Below are 23,433 nucleotides of genomic sequence, written 5' to 3' on the forward strand. Positions count from 1 at the left end.
TGAATTGTTCTTAAGGAAACAATCAGATTTCATTTAAGCATTTGAAGATTTTTTACTTCCACTTATCTCAGCTGTTAGCTTTCTAGTCCACCTTGTTATTTCTATGGAGCCCCTGGTAAACTTTGTGTCACCAGAAGAACTAATCTGATTTCACTCCTGAAAACTATGAAAGATCATTTCATCATGCTTACCACCGTGTTAGGGAACCTACCCCAGCCAGCAGGGAATGTTCCTTCTTCTTTTCAAGGCTGGCCTCCACTCACACTTGCTACAGAAACAATTGTGCTGGTTCTTCTTTGCCCTCGCATTCTGACCTTGGGAAGAAGAACACACATATGTAATATCTTCCTTTAAGTGCACTTAAACAATGAATACAAGTATGCACTTTCTGAACATGAAGTGCAGGCATTAAATCAGCTATTGACTCCTGCAGAGTGATCAAAGGAATTTGACCTTGCCAGAGATGAGGTCCTAGCAGCCCTCACAGCACAGAGCCACGATCAGCTGCTGGGCATGGGCAACCTTAAAAACCAAGAATTACAGTGACCATTTTCAATTGATCTGTGTGTGCTGTTTGGCATTGAAAAAGGACACATTCAGAAAATAATATCGTATGTCACAACATAAGCATATTATCTCTGCAGAGACAAAAATGAGTTATTGTAGCCATAGTTTTGCTAAAATCAAAAGGAATTGGGAACGCTAGATCTTCACACAGACAACAAAATGAAACAAAAATGCATCAGGCTATTTGTGATTAATAATAGTGCCTCTAAAATCAACATGAATTATAATTACATGGGTTACTAACCTTTACAGAGTCCACATGAATATCCATTGGATTCCCCTGTCCATTCTGCACCCTATATGCCAATAAAGATGATATTCTGAGAACAAAAGTCTCTACAATACGTGTCTCCACCAGGGTACAGCCCACTCTGTTGAAGCATATTTTAACCTAATAATTCCTATAGCATATTGCAATTTTTAGAATAACTGCTATTAGTGAAAACCCAACTATTCAATCCTGTGTCTGGCTCTGTAACAGATGTCATACATATTGTTTAACAAGTAGTTCATGTCTCTTGACACCATTTTACCACTTGTAAAATAAGAATGCTATGAGATCATTGAATGGTAGACATTATAGAAGTAGAAAGCATTGACTATTATTTGTTGTTTTATTATTATTTAATGTAACATATGGATGAAAAATTCTGGCTTGTTTGACCAGGAAGACAGCCCTATATGTTTAAAATTAAATTAGCATAGAAAAAAATTAAGCAAACAGACTATCTCAAACAGGAAATGAAATAAACAGTATGGAGCTCTTTAAATACATAACAAGTAATCAGCAAAAGGGCTGTGAACGGAACCTGAGTGGGAAGCTTGTGACCAGTGAGGCTGATACTGCTGGAAGCCTGAATGAAAGTTAAAAGGCTCCATGACTAGGCCAGACTATACAGGCAATTAGAAGTGCTGAATGTTGCCAAGGCATCAGGCCAACAAGAATTACAACTCAACAAACTGAATGAAGGAGAGTGGGGGGAGGAAAAAAAAAGAAAAAGGGAAAAAAAAAGAAAGGCTTTAATTAAATATTTGAGATCTCACAAGGGATGGGGAAAGTGCCAGGTAACTGGAAGATGGTTAACTAAACAGAGGGGGTCTGTTCACTCATTAATGCGTGGGGGAATTTACAAGTGTAACTTCTACTACCATTAATTGGAGCTACAGTAAATGAGTGATGCCAGTGCACACTGGTGGGGAAAGACTCTTGTTACCTAGTCTGGTCTTACCTGGTAAGGGCTCATTGAGGAGTTATGGGATAATTAATGGATATAAATAAGTTACCAAGATAGAACTTGTAGAAATAAAAATTTCTCCAAGTTTTTGCAGGGTAATCCCAGAATAATGAGATATTTTCTTAAGAACTTTCCCCTAGCTGTGTTTTTTCAGAATTGTGCAAACATTTACTCTGCCCTGCACCTCAAAAAGCCCAAAATAACTGTGTGAGACGTGTGTCAGGTTTAAAGTGCATTAAAAGTCTTCATTTCTGCAGCTGCTTGTCAGAAGGGTCACCAGTTGGGATGATTTGATTGTGCCTGTGCTGAAATGAAGCCATCAGGCCACTCACCTGCAGAGATAGAGCAAGAAAGAGGAGAACAGAGGCACTTGAGAAGGGACCCAACACTGGTGAGGGTGGGGTAAGAACTCCAAGTGTACTCTGTCACCAATGGACCCATTTTAGAAACTGTAGATGCAATTACTTCAGGTAAGCTTATATGTATTTTTATGCAGCTCCAAATTCCATGGCTTTGGAAGACCTATCACATGAAAAATCTTAAATGCATGTTAATTATAATCATTTTGCTGTCCAGTCTTCCTCCATTAAATCTGAAGTTTTCTCAAAAGAGAATTTAAACTTCATTGTTCCTATAGCACTACAATGAAGGCAGAAATTACTTAACAGCTAAGCAGAGGTTTGTATGTTTTTCAGCCACAATCAAAGAAACTTTGGAATATGTAAAATATGCTAAGTTTTCAGAGCCCATGAACGGAAACCAGAAATAAAATTTTAGTAAGTCCTTCAGGTACATTAAATGGAGAAATAAGGGCCAGGAAGGTCATGTCACGGTCCTGCGTTGGCTTTTTGTCACTATTTCTAAGTGAAAAGGAGAAACCATCAGAATTTCAGAGCATGGCATTTAAAAAAGGGCAGAATTCAGCATCTGTTCTCCACGTGAGATGGGATGGTTTAGAATATCATGGGACGGTTTAGAGTAAGGCATCTATTAAAAAAAAAACACATTAAAAAAAGGCTATAAGCCTTCATAGTCTTGAGGCCATAAAAATCTTGTTAAAACTCAGACTGCCCTGAGATGTTCAAGAACTTGATGTCTCAAGTGAAATGTGTCCTTACAAGCACATTTAAGAAGGTTTAATACTCTCAACATTTACTAATGCTTTACCAGAAAAGCAGTCAGGTAGCCACCTTGACAGTGTTCCTTAAATTTGGGCCCCTATTTCATTATAGGAATAACAGAGTACAGGAGAGCATTAGAACAATAAATATAAATTATTGCTGCAACCAACAAGGAATGAGAAGGATAGACATTGAAGTGTTTACAGTGCTTGAAGACAAATTTCCGGTCATCTCCACAGTATTTACCTTACAAAAAGTGGCTGCCAAGAACTATTCACTCTTTTTTTCTTGCCTACCCTCATGGAAATATAGACATCTGTAAAGGACAAAACAGATCCACAATTACAATTGCCATGAAAGAGCTTATTTCAAAAGTACATCCTTTATGTCATAACATAATTAAATACTAGGTAAGTATCAATTCAACTACTATTTTCATATGGAACTTAAATGCTGACACAAGAGACAGTCAATCTTACTAGCCAAATCTGATAAATTTCTTAAGATTAGGATGGGAAAAAATGGAAAATTTTCACATTAAGGTGGTCGGCTATATTGTAGCTTAATTTATAATTTCCAGGCGTATAAGGCAAGCATAGACAGACCATATGTCTTTTCTTGGCCTTTAAATGCTCCTATTTTCCACTAGACTTGCCTTTTTCTCCATCTATTGGCAACCATACCATTTGCTATTCAGGTGATTGGCTGTAATGAGCCAACTCCTGTTTCCATATGAATAACCACTTTTTTCCCCAATTACTTAAGCTGCCAGCAAGTCACTGGTGTCATGTTCTTTGATGCAAATCTGACTGTCAATAGAGAACAGGACTACATAAAGGAAGAATTTATTATGATACCTTTAGCTTAATATTTTTTGTAAATGCTATTCAGTTTGGCTTCCAAGGAACATGGGCAGCAATGGTCCACAGTAAGAAATAAGAATATCTTTAATTGGCTTTGTGCTCCACATGCCCTTGTAATCAGCCTTCCCATATGGTAGTCTGAAATAAATTTATCAATCTCAATTTATGTATTTATGTCACTTTAAAAGGTCCATTTTAGTCAATATCAAAATCTATAAAATGTCACATTTAATTTTAAAATTGTAATTAAAAGAGTTTGAGAACCGAATATATAGTTTGATATTTGCAATTTTTTTAAATAAGCAGACACATAGAAAAGCATGGGAAAGGGGATTATCTGAGGCAAACGAATACCAGATATTAACAATACAAGAACTAAATATTAATTTTAACTTACTTTTTTAAAAGGTCATTTTTTATTGGCCTGGATATTTTTTCACTTAAAGGGAAACAGCTTACATTTTGCAAGCCAGGAGACCTTTTTCTTGAAATGCACCATGATAAGTGTGATGATGGGATAAGGGGCAGATTCCTTGGTAGTGTTGGCACTCCTGGCTGCAAGCACCATGTTTGACAGCAAATAGCTACCGACTAAACTACTTTCCATTTTACAACTTGCAATATTAAAATTCTAATAGAGAACAATAGAAGCAATGTTACCCACTATTCAAAGCTTTGTCTATTTACTGCCTACCTTCAAACCTGTATCATTTCAGGATGCTTCTCCAGATCTCTGTCAAGTAGATTTTCCAAGTGTTGTTCATTTTTTCCAGGTGATTCCAGTTATGCACCATTTTAAGCATCTGAGTAATTTTGTGAACACCTGCTTCTGCAATATAGACACCAGCAGCCAATCTTAAAAGAAAGACAAATTCAGTACATATTTAAAACTTCTATTGGTCCTACAAACCCCAGATTCAGTTCTGCATGTTTCCAGGTGCTCTCAGCTCAGGCTTTACCTATCGAATAATTAGCTCCTGCAGTAACTTCTTTTGTAGCAGTAGGTGTCCTTAACAACCACTGCTCTTTTCTTTAAAGGGTTTGTGGATCCATTTTTTTATCATTGGAAACACAATAACAAATTATTCTTTACATAAGGTTGACAGCACTTATCAAAGAGCTGAGACAAAACAAGAAGCCAGCAAAGGGAAGAGAGGTAAACAGTAAAAATATTTCTTTAACAGTCTGCTAAGAAGTAGATTATCTTTGATTGTGCTCATTTACAAATGGTAAAGGTCCTGTCTAATATCTGCAAGCAAAAAGAGAAAAATGTTAAGCCTAAAATTCATTAGTGAAATATTTAATACCAAATGAAACAAAACAGTAGTGTTAAATTTAGTGGGCTTAATAAACCTCAAAAATAGAAACATCTTTTCAAGTTTAAAGTTGTTGTTTAATGACAGCCTGGTTTTATTATTATTATTGGGCTAAAACCTGACTTTAGGAGCATACATAAAATCAGAGCAGCTCACAGGTTTCTCAGATTACTCAAGACCAGGACTGGATTAGACTGCACTATTCAGGATTTTTAATAACACATAAATAAAAATATATGACAGTTGTAATTCATTAACTTTGGTACAGAAGTTAATTAGAAATTGTACAAATAATTTTTATGGGTTTTTTCACCAGTGCTTTTCAAAGACTGCTGCCCATTATAACGTGGGCTGCCACAAACTCTGAAGGAGCATTGCTGATCAGGTACCAGGCATTTAGGCCCTGGAAGGAACAAAGAGGTGCCTGATTTGATTTCCCAAAGTTAGGGTACCTGCCTGCTCTCTAGCTGCATAAATGCTTTCAAATCTTTTAAATTCTAATGGACTAATGCAAGGCACAGACTAGCTGGTGCCTACATTTGAAATCTGCTCTCAAACCTCATTTGCAGATTGGCCAGATGGTCATTAGTGTGGAGGTGTTCTCCAGGCAGACTTGCTTTCAGGGCAGGGTTTTTTAAATTTTGGAGGGGGTTGGGGAAGCAGAAAAGGAAATCTTTTTTGGGGTTTGGATTTTTTTTTCATTTGGGGGGGAGGGTTGTTGAGTTTTTGTTTTTCAGTTAAGATTAGTAACAGCTAGGAAAGGGTGAATAAAATCTGAGCTACAACAGTATATTCTCTAGTTTGGTGTATTTAAGAAAGTGCTTGCAATTTAATCCAGAGAGACCAATAAACAGAAGACTAAAATAAAAAGGCAGAAGGCTGCAGTGTCAAAGTGCTGTTAAAGTACATGAGAAAAGCAATTCACTTGGGGTTCAATGTAACACTTCTAATAATGAGCTTCCCATATTTAGACACAAGAGATAGCAAATTCAAACCCCCTGGAAAGGATACAATACAGTTATACAACAACATAGCAAACTGTATTTGTTTTGTTATTACTACCTATGCACCCTATGGTTTCTTTAGGGAAGATGATATGATATCTTTATACCATAGTGTGTAAAACAGTCTGAAATCTCTCTTTGACACCAGTAATGCACTAAAATCCTTCCTAAATATTGAAAGACCTCCAACTTGATGCTAAGCTTGATCTTACTCATCACTAAAAAAAATAAATGTTTTGTTACTGCATTTCTCTCTGAGAGGTTTTCAAAATCCTTCCAGTCAGTACATGAGATAGGATACATATTGTCGGGGATAAGTTGTTAAAGTGAATTTGAAATGTGCTTCTCAAAATATCGTTTACACATTTACCAGATGGTAAAATAAACATGTAAATTGTTATCGAGTATACACCAACTTTATACTACAATTTTACCCACTGTAGAAATGGTGTAAAAATGTTGAATATAGTGTTACTTGTTCATTTAATAGTTTATTAACATTTTAAATACATTTGGAGAATAGGTTTGCTTTCAGAGAAGAAAAATACTTACAAAAGCAGCATTTCAAGCCATTTATCAGACCAAATTAATGTACTGACTTCTACATTTATCATTTACCTTATCAATATTATAATTAACATAATTATAGTTGGTTTCTAACTATTTGCACATGCATAGATGTTGCTCATGTTTATTGGTATGGGTTTTAAAAGATAAATTTAAGTTGAACAAAGGGCTAAAAAAGGAATTTTAAGAAGTGTAGTTATCAACATCTTAATTAAATGATGTGTGTTTTGGGATTGCCCTGGATTTGGGATTTCGGTTCAGGATTTGGGCTCAAGAGTTGTTGTGGGTCCCCTTCATCTGAGGATATTCTATGGTTCTGTGATTTGTAAGTAGCTGCTATTAGACCAACAGATCACTTTGTCACTGGAATTTCCTCTTTCAAAACCCACCATACACATTCAGAAATAGAAAGATGTGAATACTTTACATATGACAAAGTAGAAGGCGTGTGCTAACAAACCCTCCCTCAAAGAAGAGAGAAATGCAACAGTTTAGCAGTTTGCAGGAATTAAAATCTTCAGCTCAAGGAGTAACCCTTGTCTTTCTCTAAAATATGAGGCCCCATGCCACAATCATTAGCTGATGTCCCTGGTAGAAGACAGCAGATGAAGGATTTTGATGGAAGACAGTGGCTAGTACTGGTTATGATTGGTCTCTCCTTTTGCAATTCTACTAACCCAGCTCATCAATTAAACTGTGCTATAGCATTTTCTTTCTCACATTTCAGACCATGCCAGCTCCTTTTATTAGAAAAAAAAATTTATTATTTTGCTGTGTTAGATTTAGGATCTTTCCTCACCTGTGATGAGATATATTGACTCAGCATAATTTCAGTCTTACACCCCCAGCAGACTCTGAATAATTTACTCCTTAGATATGAGCATATCAATTAGTCTTCAAAATATCTAATGACTTCTTTGGTCAATCCACAGTAGGGGCTTGGCTTCTCCCACATCTTGATGGAATTATTTTTTCAGAGGCTTTTCACAGCACCTAAATTCAGTCTGACACCAGCCATGAAGCTCCTGTTTACTATTGCAGAGTGGATTTACTGTCATATGCCCTCAGCAGTAAGGTGTTATCACATAAATGCAAAAGATACATAATTCTCAAAAGTCCTAGCACAGAGCTAACTTGTGCTAACTTGTAACTTAAGAGAGAAGTTGACCTTATAATGAATTCTGGAGGAGTGTGCATATCTAACAAATATCCGCTATTAGTAGGTGCCACAACATAAACTCTTAACCTAAATTGTCTTTAAATAGTATCGCCCCTATACAAGGAGCTACCAGAAAAGTGGTAGACAATAGACTTTAACAAACTTGTCTGGTTTTCTCATACTCATAAAGTCTCTAATTTAAGATTCAGAGGTCAAAACCTGCTCCACACTGGGTGCTTCATCAGTGCTCCAGAAGAATCTTCCAGAGAAAGCCAATTGCATGTGAGCATGTTTTAAACACCACTTGGAACATCCTGCTCTACAGAATCACAGAATCATCAAGCTTGTAAGATACCTTCAAGATTATCTGCTGCAACCACCAACCCAGCACCACCGTAATCACCCCTCAAACATATCCCACATCCAGAATCCCCTTGAACGTTTCCAAAAAGAATTCCACCACCTCTCTGGGAAACTTAATCCAATGCCTAACCACTCTTTCAGTGATTTTTTCTTTTCCAGTATGTAATCTGGACTTTCTCCAGTGCAAAGGAAGGCCATTTCCACTCATCCTTTTGCTTGGGACATGACAAAAGAGGCCAACCCCCATCTCACTACCACCTCCTTTCAAGCAGCTGTAGAGAGCAACCTGCCTTTTGGACTGTACTCTGCAGATGAAGTATTTTGCAAATATAAACAAAAATGTTTGATGATATTGAAAAGACAGCAATAATAAGAGTTTATTATGGGAATAAATTATAATTTAACTTCATTAAATACCCCAGAATCTCTGGAAAGGTCTGATTTAGAAATCATTAAGCAGAAACATAAGTTCAAACTTGAAGAAATAGTCTAAGTGAGACAGGGAGAAGATGGATGTACACAAACAGGAGATGTTCAATAGCACACAATTACCAGCCCACCTCTATTATGAATTAAGGAAAATATGGGGAAGCTTAAAAGTCTGAGTACCAAAATCCCTCGTGCATTCAAGGCATGCTTGGCTTTGGTGCACACACAGGTACTATAGACTGAAACACTAAACATGAGAGGGAGCTGCCGAAGAAAGCAATGTCTTCAAAGCCTGAGCCATGGAGAACCAAACACCTCTGCCAACTAACTTCGAAGCAGAGCCTGAGCCAACACTTCTGTAAAGACAGGGTGAGCACTGAAAACTTGTAGCATATGCTGCTATTTACATAACTAATTGTAGCATGCACAGTCAAAAAACAGCCTCTAGCTTTAGCATATACATGCAAAATAATTGATTTTATTATGTACAGAAAATTAGAAGCTGTCAGAAACAAAGCCACTAGTAACAGCCGCGAGGAAGAATTTCGAATTTTCATCGCCTAGATTGCAGAGGCTAGTCTTCACACAGTTGTGAGGTTTACAGCTAGAATATAAATCTAGACAAGATTCAGTGACAGCTGATACCCTATCCAAGCTTTCGGTAAAACTGACATACACACACCATAGACTGATGGTGGAGACACTCAAGAAAAATACTCCCAGTCTCAGACTAGCTGTGGTTTGTCATTGCAGGCATTGTAATACAAGATTAAACTCTGCAAAGGACATTGCAAATATAATAATAGCAACCTAATCTTGCACAAAATAAAAAGGAAGAAAAATATGATGGCATGGAATAAAAGCACTAGCTGAGTTGCTCCTAAATCTCTGATGAATAATAAGAGGACAACAAGTTGGGAAAAATACAGAAGAAGAAGCTGCTTTATGCTGTTTTTCTATGGGAAAAAAAAAAAAAACCAAAAAACATGAACCTCAGTGTTTCTCAGGCAAAACAGCACATATGTGTAACCAAAAAAATATGCATAATAGTGATAGAATGTTCTTCTATCATTCAGAAATAATATTATTTGAGACAATATTTAATCCTATAGATTGGTTCTGTATTGGCTTAACATGACACACTTTTCTTGCAATTACAGAGCGGATGACAATTTTTCACAAGTTTAAACATTTTTATAAAATAATAAATTTTAAGTAGGTTATTTTAAGATATTCTCTTGCCAGTAACCTTTTTGAAAATGGTGTTAAAATTCTAATTTTTTTTTTTAGTCAAAAAGCTATTACAAATCAAAGTTAGATCAGCAGAGGCCCCATAAATTACAATGCAACACCCATAAAACTAGGAATTCACCTGTAACATGCTGCTGAAGAAAAAACCCAGAAACGGACATTGATAATACAACTGAAAATGCTAAAAATGTTTTACATTGTAGATTCTTATTAAACATGTCATGTTAAATGTCTTATATGAGGTAAACCCTTTACAATCACAAAATAAATGTATGTAAATGCAAATTTAGAAGTTTGGGTGCAAAAGAAAGCAGCCTTGCATGGATCTCCTCCTCTTCAGTAATCCTGAGCAAGGCTTTCCTGGTTTGAGCATCCTCCACAGAAGGAGTTGCAGGAGAAAGCACTCGTCTGCACGCCCTGGTTCTAAACACAGCAAGCACGGAAGAGCCAGTGCAGTGCCCCCAGTAAGGAAAAGGGTGGTGGGGAGAAAGGCAGGGTCTGGAGCTCCTGGGAAGCTTTGGAGATCGAGCAGGGGAAGAGACCAGAGGCTGCCTGGGGACTACTGGTGTAGTGCATCAGCTTGGAGCTGTGCTGCTTCCCCGCGCAGGAGCTCAGCGCCCGCATGCATTATCCTGAGCAGCTCTGGAGAGCAGGTTTGGGGTTAGCGACAAGCCCGTCTCCTACCTGCCTGTGAAAGGGATCACCAGCTTCCTGCTGTCCTGCCCTTGCACCCACCAGCCTGGCAGCCTTTCCATGCAATAGCACCGTCACCATCCAAGTGACTTCAGAGAGCTGAGCTGACAGCAAAACAACCCTCGTGAAAAGGGTTGAGTACACAGAACTACACTTGAAATCTCCTAGATCCTTATCCTGAGGCAACTGTAGATATTAAAACAAAGTCAAAATTAAATATAGCTACTGTTTAGCACATTGTGTATTTAGCACAGGCATTGCCCTTGTCCCTCTATAACTGGGAAATGTGACCGCAGTGACAGAACTGCATTTTAATTACCGGGAGGAAAAAAAAGCCCCAAAACCCACAACAGAGAGTACTGCCAAAGCAGAAGAGACTCGGGCCCTGATCCTACAAAAACTTATGTGCACATATACACTAAACTTTACACTGTTACAGGACAATCATTTGTGTTGCTTCTCCAGTTACAGTGTATTTGAAAAATATCAGTAATGGACTGCTTTGGGGTTTGGCCTTTTAGGGTACGTCTGACCAAATGGCTTAAGGGGCAATATAGTCCTGAAGAAATCTTCCCTCCACTTGCCATTAAAATGAATTACATTCATTTTTTATAGGCCCGTATTTTATTTCTGCCATTACATTTTACATTACTTCAGTTTATATCGGCTTATACAAATGAACCCATTTGCAATTTTTTAAAAAAATTATTTTTAAATAATTTTTATTTATATAGTGATGAGAAAGAAGTTATAAGTGAACAGTATGTAGAAATACAGCAACTGAAACACTGAAATATTTAAAAATACAATTCTAAATGTTAACATCAAAAGATTTTTAGTATTAAACACAAAGCAAAAATGAGCTACACTAGATAGCACTTCAAAGAAGGTGAAAAGGATTTGGGCATTACAAAATCCTAAACACTTAGAAGAAGAATTGAAATATCTGGTTAACTCTTTTCCACTCAATTTCTGAGCAACACTTTTAAATTAAAAGAATATAGCTGACCTAAATATTGTCCCCAAAAGGAGGCAAGTTCTTGTATTATACACACCAAACAATTTGCTTTTGATTCAATCATTAAGACAATTAAATCATCAGAATCGACCTTGACAATAAGCAGAAAGGAAGCTTCAATTATTCTTACAATCTAAACAGTGAAAAACAAAAATGTAAGTAGAGTAAGATATCTGTTGATGATTTCATAATTGTGTTACCACGGGAGAAACAAATTTGTATATCAGGTTGTTTATCAATTAGTACTTGGTCCTATTCTTTCCATCAAGCAGCACCTGCTTAGGTTAGTACCTAAACCACAAGAGGAGACAATCAGATTGTTTCAATACAAAGCAGTATTGAACAACTGAAGCCCATGAAGGAACATAACTATGCACCAGATGAGGATTTAATCCATGCTATTCTGACCCTAACTCTGCAACAAATGCATAGCTGAAATAGCTGCTCAATGATGTGCCCCAGAACAGCCATTTAGAACCACAAGCACTGGAGATTTTTCAGTGAGATTTTCATTATTTCTAAACACGGGTGACTAAACCACTTGGAGGTTTTTGAAAATGTCCCTACCCTCATCATTCATGCATGATAGGTTCCATAGGAAAGTCAGGAACCAATAATAGAAAGCAAAGCCCTTTCCCTCTTCCTCAATAGCCTGCATCTGATTCAAGGGAAAGGTTCCTTCCCCTAATATAAGAGCAAACTGAGCTTCCAGGAGAGGGTTCACACAAAGCTTAGAGTAACACCTATGTACAAGCCCCTCATGCTTTGAAGGCACAGTGGGGAAGCAGTGGGAACGTGGGGAGAGGGGAGATGCCCCGAGGGTTTGCAAGGGGGCTGCAGGGCGAGGAGGAGCCGCTCTGTCTCTGTCACTCAGCTGTGATGTGCAGGCACCACCGACCACAGAGCAACAGCAGCTGCTCCTGCCAGGCCCTCGAGTGCACTTCCCAGACCATGCAGGGTGAGCCACAGCTTTCCCCAGGGCCAGAGAGGAGAGCAGCCGCCATATCCCTGCAGTGTCTCCAGCAGGAGGTCTGGGACTGCAGGGTGAGAGAGCAACTCCGATATTTTTGAGTTGGAAGTCAAAAATGTGAGAGCAAACATTTCCACAAAGGGAAATAAGCTTTAATTGGGGTGTTGATCAATCATAAAATACATCTTTTAGCTTACATTTATGATTTCAGTTTAATTCTTAGTGGGTGGGTGGGTGTCTTCATCTAAACTAGGACACCTTTCAGCAGCATAAAATTTCTCTCAACTCAAAATATCCGTGTTGCTCTTTCACCCTTCAGTCCCAGGCCACTATCTGCTTTCTGGATAAACAAAAGCAGCCAATGTGTAACCAAATATGGTTAAAGAAAGAAGCTTACTTGCAGAACTGAATTTCATAGCATGGCCCACAGAAATTGACATGGCTTTTAGAAAGTTTAATTTATGTGCCAGTGCCATCAGTTTAAAAAAAATTACTCTAACAAGCCAAAAAATTATATTTCAAATGACTGAAGTGGGAGCTTGGATGATGTGCTTTGGTAACTCATCAATGTTTCTACTATATTAAAAAAAAAATCGAATTATTAAGTGTATCCTGAATCAGTCAGTCACTTCAAGGTACACGACTATCACAATTATTGAAAAAGGCCTTGATCCTGAAAACATTTATGTCTGTGAATTTTTAGACAAGTGAATAGTCTTTGTAGGACTGACCTCTTACTTTACGTTGTTCACACATATGAACTCGTATGCACGATCAGAGACTAAAGCAGAAATACACATTTACAAGCTATCAACATTTTACCTAAAATGTCTCTTAAAACAGATTCAAAGTCATTACCAGCTGTTTCTTATTTAAAGCTTAATATCCATGTACTAGTATAGACAGTTTTACACAGAAGTATCTGAAGTTTTTCATCCTTTTTGCCTTCGGTTTCAAAATTTAAAAAAAAAAAATTGGCCTAAAAAGTCATCTTAAGACCAAGAAGATCATTTATACTCATATCAGCCCCTTAGAATTAGAAACACTCCAACTATGAAAAATCACAGTGATAGCATGAATAAAACATCGCTGGTTTTATTGTGTAATATATTTTATAAGATCAAAATACACCTAATCAGCAATGGCAGCCTTGGCTTCTAATAGATTCATAATTATCCTACATCCAAGAAGTAAAATATTACATATGCTCAAAAATTTAGAGTTAAATATATATATATATTTCAAACAATATGTGACTTTTTCAGGCATAAATATTTGAACAAATGGGCTTCAAGGGACCATGCTCTGAAATAAGCGAAGCTTTTGTTTGCATTTCCAGATTAATACCCATTCTGATAAAAGCATTAAACGTTACCAGTAAGCTGTGTGGCTCTCCAGACCTACCACAAATATATTATCTGGAAAGAGCTGGGTACTGAATGCAAACAGTCTGCTGCCTTCCCTCTACTTATCACTCTGCTGTTTCAATATTTTTTCTTTGACTTTGCCCCCATATCTTAGCAAGTGACACATTTCCTACTGAAAACCACATTTATGACAAGTTTTAATACTTGGAATGAAAACCTGTGTCCATTCTGCACAGAAAGTACCTGGAAAGTGTACTTCCATGCAAAATCCTTTCTTTCTGCTTTTCCCAATACACACACATTCTTTTTTTGCATCACGGAGATTTTAAAATTGTCTTATGCAATTTAAATAAGATTTCCAAAAACAGTAACCTTTTTTACAGGGAAAAATCAGAGCATTTCCAGTTGACAAAGTAATTTGTGAGGGCCATGCAAAGCACCTGAAAAAACAGACTGCAATGAAAACCATTTTAACTATAGCAACAGCACTCACTGCATAATGTTAAAAGGAAAATTATGCAATTAGGTCTCTTATCAGACTTATGAAAATTCAGACTATGCCATTTGGGGGGAAAAAAAAAAAGAAAAATCATTGTTCACCACATCTCCCTTCAGCACTACCTAGAGGAGGGAAGTGATGACCAGACAGTGAAAATCAAGAAGAACGTGTCCCACCTTACGCCTATTCTGCCAATCTGTCTCAGTTGTTCTTCTAGCTCCATAGGTTTACATGATTTTTTTCCCTAATTTTTTTTCTTTTTTTTTTTCTTTTTTCTTTTTTTTATGCTGACAAGTAATACAAGACAGATTCTTGCCTTCTTAGGATCTTGCAATCTAGTTTAGACATAGCACGTCAAGTGGTGATGAAAGAAGGTTAGGGTGGGTTTGAAAAGATGAGGATTCCAACAGTAAACGATGCAGAGACATCAGTTTGGTAATGTACACATGTTTTGCATGATTCATTGGACCAAAATGGCCAAAGGAACTTAAAAAGCTGTCAAAGGCATCTTTACCTCTGACCTACCTAGTCATCCATCTGCTTCCTCATACTGTCAATCAAAACCCTCCCATCCTTATCACTATTCTATTACACACATTTTCCACAACCATTTCTCCTCCAGCTCTTAAAAAATATCTTAGCAAACATTTCAATCAGTCATTAAAAACCTTGTTAAAATATGCAATGTGTCATCAAATATGCATAGCGTACTCGTGCAAAATCTGTAGAGAGTAAATCACTGTATTACATTTGATATAGTATTAATGTGAAACATCACAGAAAGTATTACCAATAGGAACTTTGAATTACTTTCTACAGATTGAAGCTTGATTTTGTGTTATATTAAATAAAGGGAGGGAAATTGAATAGATCATTTTACACAATAATTAAATTAAAACCCATTCAACATGCCTGGAATAATAATACAAACTACACATAAAATTCGTGCAATTAATTGCTGTTCTAACAAATTCATACACGGGGCTTTGCTTCAACTAAACTGCACACGCTTCATTTTAAACATGTCGGGTCAAAACCCGCGCATTCGCTCCTCAGTGAACGCAAACAATTTAACGGGTTGGTAAACATATGTTTAGCAGACATACAGGTGCCCCTCTAAAATTGTTATTCTAAAAAATTATATTAGTAATAAAGTAACCTACCGACAGGAAATAGCCTGTTTAACTTCTGCAGCCCTTATCTCTTCCAGTCTCTTGCACAAATAGTTATGGAATTATCCTGTCGAAATAGTTATGGAATAACATCAGCCACTCACGCACAGGAAAGAATTTTGTTCAGACCTGTCACACGTTACGTATTTATTCCAGACCCGCTGGATACCCCCCGCTAAATAAAACCTGGCGGCGGCTCCCTGAAGAGCGAGCGGTGTGTCCGGGGTGACTGCCCGGCGGGAGCAGCCCCGGCCCGGCGGCAGCAGAGGGGACGCGGGCGGGAACGCCGCGGTGCCTCGGGCCGCTCCCTCTGACTGGCGGCGGCCGGGGGAGCAGGGGCGGCTTTTGCTGGCCGAGAGCGGGGAAGGAGGGTCGGGAGCTCGCCGTGGGTTATTTAGGGTGCGGGAAGCCCCGGGCAGGGCTCCGGGACAGCCCTCACGGCGCCGCGGAGGGGCCCGCGGGAGGCGGAGAGGAGCGGGCGCTGCGCGGGGGGACGCGTGCGGCGCCCCGGCCCCGCCGCCGGGGAAGAGGCGGCCGGGGAAAGGCGCGCACCGCCCGCGCTGCTGCGAGGGGCGGTCCGGGGGCACTGCCCTCACGGCCCCTCTCTCTGGTGGGGTCCCGGGGCAGGGCCCTGAGCCCGACGGCACCGCGGCGGGCACCGCTCCCCGCAGCTGGCACAGGCCGGCGGCCGCCCGGGCCCTCGAGGGCCGCGGAGGCGCTGGGAGCTGAAGGCCCCGCTAGGAGCCCGCTCTTTGGCGGGGGTGGAGGGGACGGAAGGCAATAGGGGCGCTCAGGTGCCCCCCGTCAATACCGCGGCAGGACAGAATACCTCTGGCGTCTCCACACCGCGCTCACCCCACCGCGGAACCGAGAGCAAGCCCGGCCTGTTACCCCCAGCCCCTGCGGACTCGGCCACGCAGGTGGCGGGCCGGCGCCTGTCCTAAAGCCCACAGGTGGCTGTCCCTACAGGGGCAGGGTCCCGGGAAGGTGGCAGAGGGAGAGGTAGCGCTGCAGGAGTGGGGGCTCCGCTCCCGCGCACAGGGCAAGCTGCTCCCGAAGGGGGCCCCGCCTTGGGGGCACTGAGGGGCTCCGCCAGGGCAGCCCCCGCCCGGGAAGGCGAGGGCAGGCTGCAGGCGGGCAGCGCGGCGTCCCTCGCCTCTGCTCCGCCAGCGATGGCACCCCCGCCCCGCGCCAGGCACCTCTCCCGCCTGCAAAGTGCTGTCAGGGTTTTTAGGCGTCAAACACAGGGATAATTATAAACCTCTGAAAACCGACGGGGTTTCATCTCCCTCTTTCACCCACTGCAAACCTCCACGCTTGGCCACGCGGTATAAGCGCTGTCGCTGTCCCCTACGCTCTTCCACCCCCCCCCCCGAAAAAAGGACAAACGCGGGGTGAGCGGAGCGGCTCCGTCAGGGAGGGCAGGGCGGGACTCCCGCCCCAGAGCCCCGCGGCGGGCCCAGAGCGAGAGAGCCCCCCGGCCTCTTCCCCCTGCTCCCACCCGAGCCCTTACTTGCAAGTCGGCGAAGCGCTTTTTCCAACACGACGTTAGCGTTTTGCCAGGTTTATTTTACTTGTTATACACAGACGATACAAACGGGCAAAAACCGAAACATTTCTCAATGGAGCATGTACTGGTATAAATTATTCAGTTCCACAGACGTAACAGAACAAATATAAAAATCACAACATTCGATTTACAGAAGAGTCAAAAATATACACACGTTTATGACCCTGAATTTCTATTAGGAAATTTCCCCGTCGAGTGTAATCTAGACTGAATATTTAGCCCGATGCATATTTCAGTTCGTAATTGGTTTTTTTTCCTTCCATATAAAAATGTGTTAATTGTATAGATTTGCTACTCAAAATTCGAAGACTTATTATTCTGCTTCGCCGGGGAGGGAGTCCTGGAGGGATATTACTTCTCCTTCAATAGTATAATAAGAGATTTACAAGAATGATCACTCTTTCGATGTGCATTTGATTCCCCAGGAAGTCAGATCTCGGTTAGCTACTTTATGAAAAAGTCAATTCCAAAACTAAATGCAGTAAAATATACAACTCACAACTCATCTTCACTGGACTACACTATGGTTACCAACAATTCAGTCGTCTATATGTTTTTTCTTTTTTTTTCTTTTTTTTTTTTTTTTTTAGATTATTCATTACAAAGATTTACAGCAATATAAAGAAAGACGGGGGAACTGCAAAGAAATTTGAAAATAGTTTGTTAGCATATTTGGCACCTGCAGGGACCAGTAATGGATTTGGCACTTGGGGGCAGGGGAAAGGGGATTCCACAAAAATAATAATATTGCTGATCTCGAGCTATTCCTTTCAAAGAAAAAATAAGAGGCAGTTAATTTTGGTTCCGGAAGGCGTTATGCCCCTTTAATCGACTTTCCTATGAGACGTATTTCTGTTCTTTTGAAGGGAAAGCTGAGCTATTCCTTAGCTGTGTTAGCCCAGGGCACTACGTAATTATTTCATGCGAGGAATTGGAGAGAAAGTGAGAAACCCATTACCCGCTGCTACAGCTATGGACCACTGACATTTCCAGAGGCATTTAGGAAGAGTGTTTACCTGGGGAGGGGCACGAGGAAAAGGGAGCAAAGAGCGGGGAATGGGGTAAAGAAATTTAAACAGGATCTAAGTTCTGTGACTTAACAATGAAAACAAAACAAAAAAAAATCCAAACAAATAAATAAACCGAACCAAAGAAAGTAATCTGTTACAATAAAATAAATACTATGTACAGGCATTTCACAGGCTGTTTTCCCCACTATTACTGTTTCCCCTAGAATCCATCCGTGGTAAAAGGAAGGAAGCGCTGTACGGTTTGAGAGTCTAAGCATCCTACTGATCAGTGGGTTTCGGTGCGGCAGTGCCCCCCGCGCCCCCGGGGCGCCGCCGGACCGGGCCGGGCCGGGCGGGGAGCGGGGCGGGGAGGCGGCGGCGGCGGCCGCGGCTCAGCCCGCCTGCCTGCCTCCCTGCCGGGCCGGGGCACGGATGGGGCAGCTAGGGGCGGGGGTCAGTGCGCTAACGCGGAGGAGTTATTGTGCAAAAGGACGGCGGGCCGGCGGCCGCGCCTAGCTGTGCGAGTAGAAGCCGTAATAGCCGATGTCCTTGGCGCAGGTCTTTTCGCAGTCCCGCTGGGTAAGCACCTCGCTCTTGAGGGGCGAGGAGCTCTCGGACACCGGGGTGTCCGAGGGAGAGATCCGCCTCCTTTTGGCCTGCTCGTAAATCCCAGAATCGGAGGAGTCGATGGACTTAATGGACGACGGCGTCTCGATCCAGCTGGAGTCGGACAAATCTTTGGGCTTGGAGTCCTCGGCGCCCGGCAAGGGGGACCGCTCGGGGGCCAGGCTCTCCGCCTCCTCCCCCAGGTAGGGGTTGCCGGCGGCCATGCGCGCCGCCGCCGCGCTGTTGGGCCAGCAGGAGAGCACGGAGCCCGACTTGCTGCAGTACTGCGGGGGGCTGCGGGCCCCCCAGCCCGACGGGTCGGCGTAGTAGCCCAGCGGCCGCCCCGCACAGCCGGCCGCCTGCAGCGGCAGCGCCTTGACGCCCGCGGCCGCGTAGGACAGCAGCGTGGCCGCGTTGCCGGCGAAGTCGGTGGCCGTGTCGTAGGCGGAGGCGGCGAAGTCGAGGCGGTTGTTGGCGGGGGCGACGAACCAGCGCTGCGGCGAGGGGGCCCCCGGGTCCTCGGCTTGCTGTGGGGAGAGCAGCCCGTTGGTGTGGGGCACGCTGCGGTCGGCGCCGGGCCCCGGGCCGGCTCCTGCCCCGGGATGGAAGCGGGACTTGGCGTAGTTACTCACGAACTGGTCCTGGAGGAAGGAGCCGGCCATGGCGTAGCGGGCCCCGGGCACGATCTGCGAGCGGGGCGAGTCGTTGGGGGAAGGCGTCAGCCGGTCCATGTCGCAGCCCGTGTAGATCCTGCCCAAGAGAAGGGGAGAGAGCTGGGTGTCCGCCGCTGCCCGGCGCCTTCCTCGGCGCGGCACCCGGCCGAACGCGGCCCTCGGGGGACGAACGGGACGGCGCCGTCCCAGCGCGCTCCGGCCCTGCCCGGGAGCCTGAGCTCCTCTCCGGCCTTGGCCTCTGGCATCAGCAGCGCCGAGGGCCTTTAACGGGGAAGAGGAAAGACGGGGGCAAGCATGGAGAGCAAATCTTTCGGAACCGGTTGGCCATTCCTTGACGGGGCTGAGATCCCTCTCTCCGGTCGGAACCCACAAGCCAAAAGCGTGGGATCCCGCGCGGTGACACGCTGACCGGACCCACCACACCACGCGTGCAACAGGCAGCCAGCCCGGTCATTTGCCGCGAGTAGCATGAGTGGCAGACTACGGAATTCTATCGGCTGTTTAACACTTATTATTGGGAGTCACAGACGAACCATCAACATTTTACTGAGTTTAAATTAAGCTAATCTTTAAACACCTACTGTAGGAAATGTAAAGCCAGACACTTCCAGTGTTCCCTGCTTGGCCTATATATAATTCTCCCATGCTGGGCTGCAATTTGCGATTATAAAAACTTTAATGGATGAATAACTACTATCTGTATTTAATTCAGGCTAAAACTGTGCTTTAATTAACCCTCCACGCCTCCTGGAATTTCTTATCCAAAATAAACTTGGCCCTTAAACAAATCCAACGTGCTAGACAACATTGAAGCTTCCCCCTCCCCCCCGTCTCCTTTCAAGTGACGCCCTATAAAGTTTTTTCCTATCAAAAAGGGAAAAGCACTTTTGGCTGGGGCCGAAGGCCTTTCCCAAGGCCGCACATACTCTCGCAGAGCTCCCGGAGAGCAGCCAGGCTCGGCTGCCGCCCTCTGCGGCACCGGAGACCGCCGCTGCCCTCCCGGCGGCGGACCTGCTCTCCGCCACAGCCTCGGCGACCCCTGCCCCCTTGGGAAAGCGACCGCAGCACAGGCGGCTCCCTGGGGAGCGCTGGAGCTCGGCCCCGGGCCCCTCTCGCCCTAGTTCAGCCCTGGGCGCCGTTTGCACCCTCGCCCTGCGAGCCTGCTGCTGGTGGCGGCCGGACCGCGGTCCGAGCAGAGGCTCAAGCGGGAGTCAAGACACGCACGGGGTGAGGCGCTCGAGGCCAAGTGAGGCCGCTCCCCGCCACAGTTTAGAGAGGAAAAAGTTTTCCTCCTCAAAGCCGGGGGCCCGTCCCACAGACCAGAGCTTGCAGCAGGACAGGTGAATTCCTGCCGTCTGCTCCTGCGGGTGTACGGGCAGTGCCCCAGGCTGGGCAGGGGAATGCCGGGCGGGTCTAAGCCGGGCCGGGGGAAGGCTGCCTGCAGGGCCTGCAGGCCGGGATTGCCCCGTTTTTGTCCCGAAGGCCGCGAAAGGTGGCGGCGGGGCCGAGTGTTGATGCTGCCCCGCAGCCGCAGCCGGAGGGGCACCGGGCGTCAGAGCCGGGGTCAGACCGCCTCGGAGCCGGACGGGCAGAGGCAGAGCAGGGACACACCGCGATTAAAACTTCCGAGGCTTTAGCTCCACCCAGAAGGGAGAAGGAGAAAAAAAAATTCAATCCCGGCGAAGAATAAAACGAGACGAAGACATTTCCCTGCGGGCCCCGGCTCTGCGGACCTCGGAATGATGCAGACCCGGAGGGTTGCCGGGGACGGAGCCCCTGCTGCTCCGATGCTTCTTTCGGAGCCCTTACGCGCAAGTGAAACGGAAGCTTGGAAAGAGGCGCCAAGATACGTGCCAGGAAAAACCAACAACAGAACCGCCGCAAGTGCCAAAGCGAGATGCGGACTCGGGCGCGGGCAGCGCGGCCCCGGGCGCGGCAGCGGCCTCAGGGCTGCGCAGGGCCTCGCCGCAGGGACAGCCCCCGTGCGGGAGCGGGCGTGTGCTTCCCTCCCGGAGGGCTCTAGGAAAGCCTGACATTACACATCTCGGTGTGAAATGAGCCAGCCCTCATCCTAAATCTCCCCCCTTTGACATGTGTGTGCAGCCGGCAGAAGGGTAGTAAAAATCCGGTTTACTTACGTGTCATAATTGTCTCGGAATCCTTTTGCGAAAGGGTTGTGATCTATTTTCAGCTGTGTGATCTAGGGAAAGAGAGAAGCAGAGCACACGTTGTGAAAGCCTGAAAAATATACCCCAGTGCAGCCAACATGTTTTTAAAGGACCAAGCTTTACTCTAGTCAATCATACTGCCTTTAAACCGTGAAAAATCAGCTTTGGCATGCTTATAGACATCACAGTCTAATTTTAAGATTTACGTTGTTGGAAAAAGTACGGAAAAAATCAATATTTAACCCCATATTTTGAGACATGTTCAGCATTCCTAGTGCATGGGTATGAATATGCTGAAATCCAGAAATTAGGCAAAACGTACCGCAGAACGGTAACTAGGAGTTTGCATTTGCATGGAGCAAAATAATTAAAGCGAGAATGTGGACTGAACATATGTCATTTGAAAAGGGGGCACCAGTCTGTAGCAAAGCCAGACCACTCCGAAACGCATCCAGGCATTAACGAGCTTTTAATTTGAGGAAGTTGCTCCGTCACCCCCGGCGCAATCAATGAGGATGTTAATTGATCTTTGCAGACTTAAAGCTTAAGCTAACAGCTTAACAGCTAACTAAGCTGTTTCCGACTGGGAGATAAACGCTGCGGGCCAGCGCCCAGCCCCGGGCGGAGGGGCAGGATCGCGCCCATCCTGGCGGGAGGGCGATGCCGCTGCGGGCACCCGGAGGGGGCTCCTGGGGCGAAGGCGGCCCCAGCGGCTGCGGCCGCCCTGGGGATGGCCAGGGAGGGCTGGCACAAAGTGGGGAACGGGGAGCCCCATCTCCCGGCGCCCGAGACCCGGGGTAGGGTGGGCAGCAGCCGGGCCATCCCCGGTGGGCTGCCTTGCGGGGAGCGGGGGGACCGCGAGGGGAATAAACCAGGGAGCTCTTTACATCGGTGTTTTGGTAGGCGGTGACGGCAATGAACTGCGTCTCGGGGAACGTGAATGTCTGCACTCTGCCCGGCTGGTTGGTATCCTCTGTCCCGTCTTCGTTCACCTCCACCACATGCAAGCGAGGTTGGTACTTGTGAAGGGACTGCAAAACCACCATCTGTCAGGCATGGCAAAAGGAGGGAGGGGGACGCGGGGAGAAAGAAGAAATTAGAGCGAGAAGGACGAGGAGAGCGATGCCCGCTGGCCGCCGCCTCCCCGGGACGCCTGCGGACTTCCCCGGCCGCACCGGACAGCGCTGTCAGCTTGGGCAACGCGCTCAGGGCCGGCGAGGCCCGTGGCAAAATGGAATGGGAGGACTTTCTCACCACCACCCCCCTTTTATTTTCACCTAACGACACGATCTAAACAAAAAAAAAAAAAAAAAAAATACACGTCCTTTCGGAAACGGTAGGATTTTAACTGAAGAAATACAAATAATTCTGGCAGCGTCTGCGTTTCCCCACTGACCTGCCCGTTGTTGTTTGATGCTCCTTTATTGTTTGTAAGTTTTAGTTTCCCAAAGGAGATTTCCTGACGCATCCAGTGGGCTCCCGTGTTGGGGGAGTCGGGATGCATATACACCCGGTTTCCTAAGCAAAACAACGAAAAACAAAACCACATCACAGTTCTAGCCTGTACCCCGGTTCTGCTGCTGCATCCGCACACGAGGGTGAAGAACCCCGTTAAATGGACTATATTTTACTGCCAAAACTCCCTTAATTTTAAACGAAAAGGATTAAAACACCTTTTTTCCGAGCACCTTTTACTTTCTCCTCCACCCTCCTTTTTTTCTATTTTTTTTTAAAAACATCGTTGGCCCATTTGCGTTTAAGAAGTCGCCAGAGCCAGTCCGCAAAGGCATTAATTAATCATTCTCACCTAC

General features: G+C 44.1%; 1 protein-coding gene across 1 annotated transcript in view; it reads right to left on the minus strand.

The window, feature by feature from the left end:
* TBR1 (T-box brain transcription factor 1) overlaps positions 1–23,433 on the minus strand; it is a 96,694-nt gene that overhangs the window by 71,797 nt on the left and 1,464 nt on the right. The window contains exons 3-10 of the mRNA XM_074548606.1: positions 23,019–23,140; positions 22,510–22,668; positions 21,593–21,654; positions 15,586–19,530; positions 4,481–4,641; positions 3,170–3,239; positions 812–863; positions 212–314 (exon numbers count right to left, since the gene is read on the minus strand). Of these exons, the coding sequence (XP_074404707.1) occupies positions 18,687–19,530; positions 21,593–21,654; positions 22,510–22,668; positions 23,019–23,140 (1,187 nt within the window). The 3' untranslated portion in view covers positions 212–314; positions 812–863; positions 3,170–3,239; positions 4,481–4,641; positions 15,586–18,686. The remainder of the gene's footprint in view (positions 1–211; positions 315–811; positions 864–3,169; positions 3,240–4,480; positions 4,642–15,585; positions 19,531–21,592; positions 21,655–22,509; positions 22,669–23,018; positions 23,141–23,433) is intronic.

This window comes from Zonotrichia albicollis, chromosome 10 (genome assembly GCF_047830755.1).
Source record: "Zonotrichia albicollis isolate bZonAlb1 chromosome 10, bZonAlb1.hap1, whole genome shotgun sequence".
Taxonomy (NCBI): domain Eukaryota; kingdom Metazoa; phylum Chordata; class Aves; order Passeriformes; family Passerellidae; genus Zonotrichia; species Zonotrichia albicollis.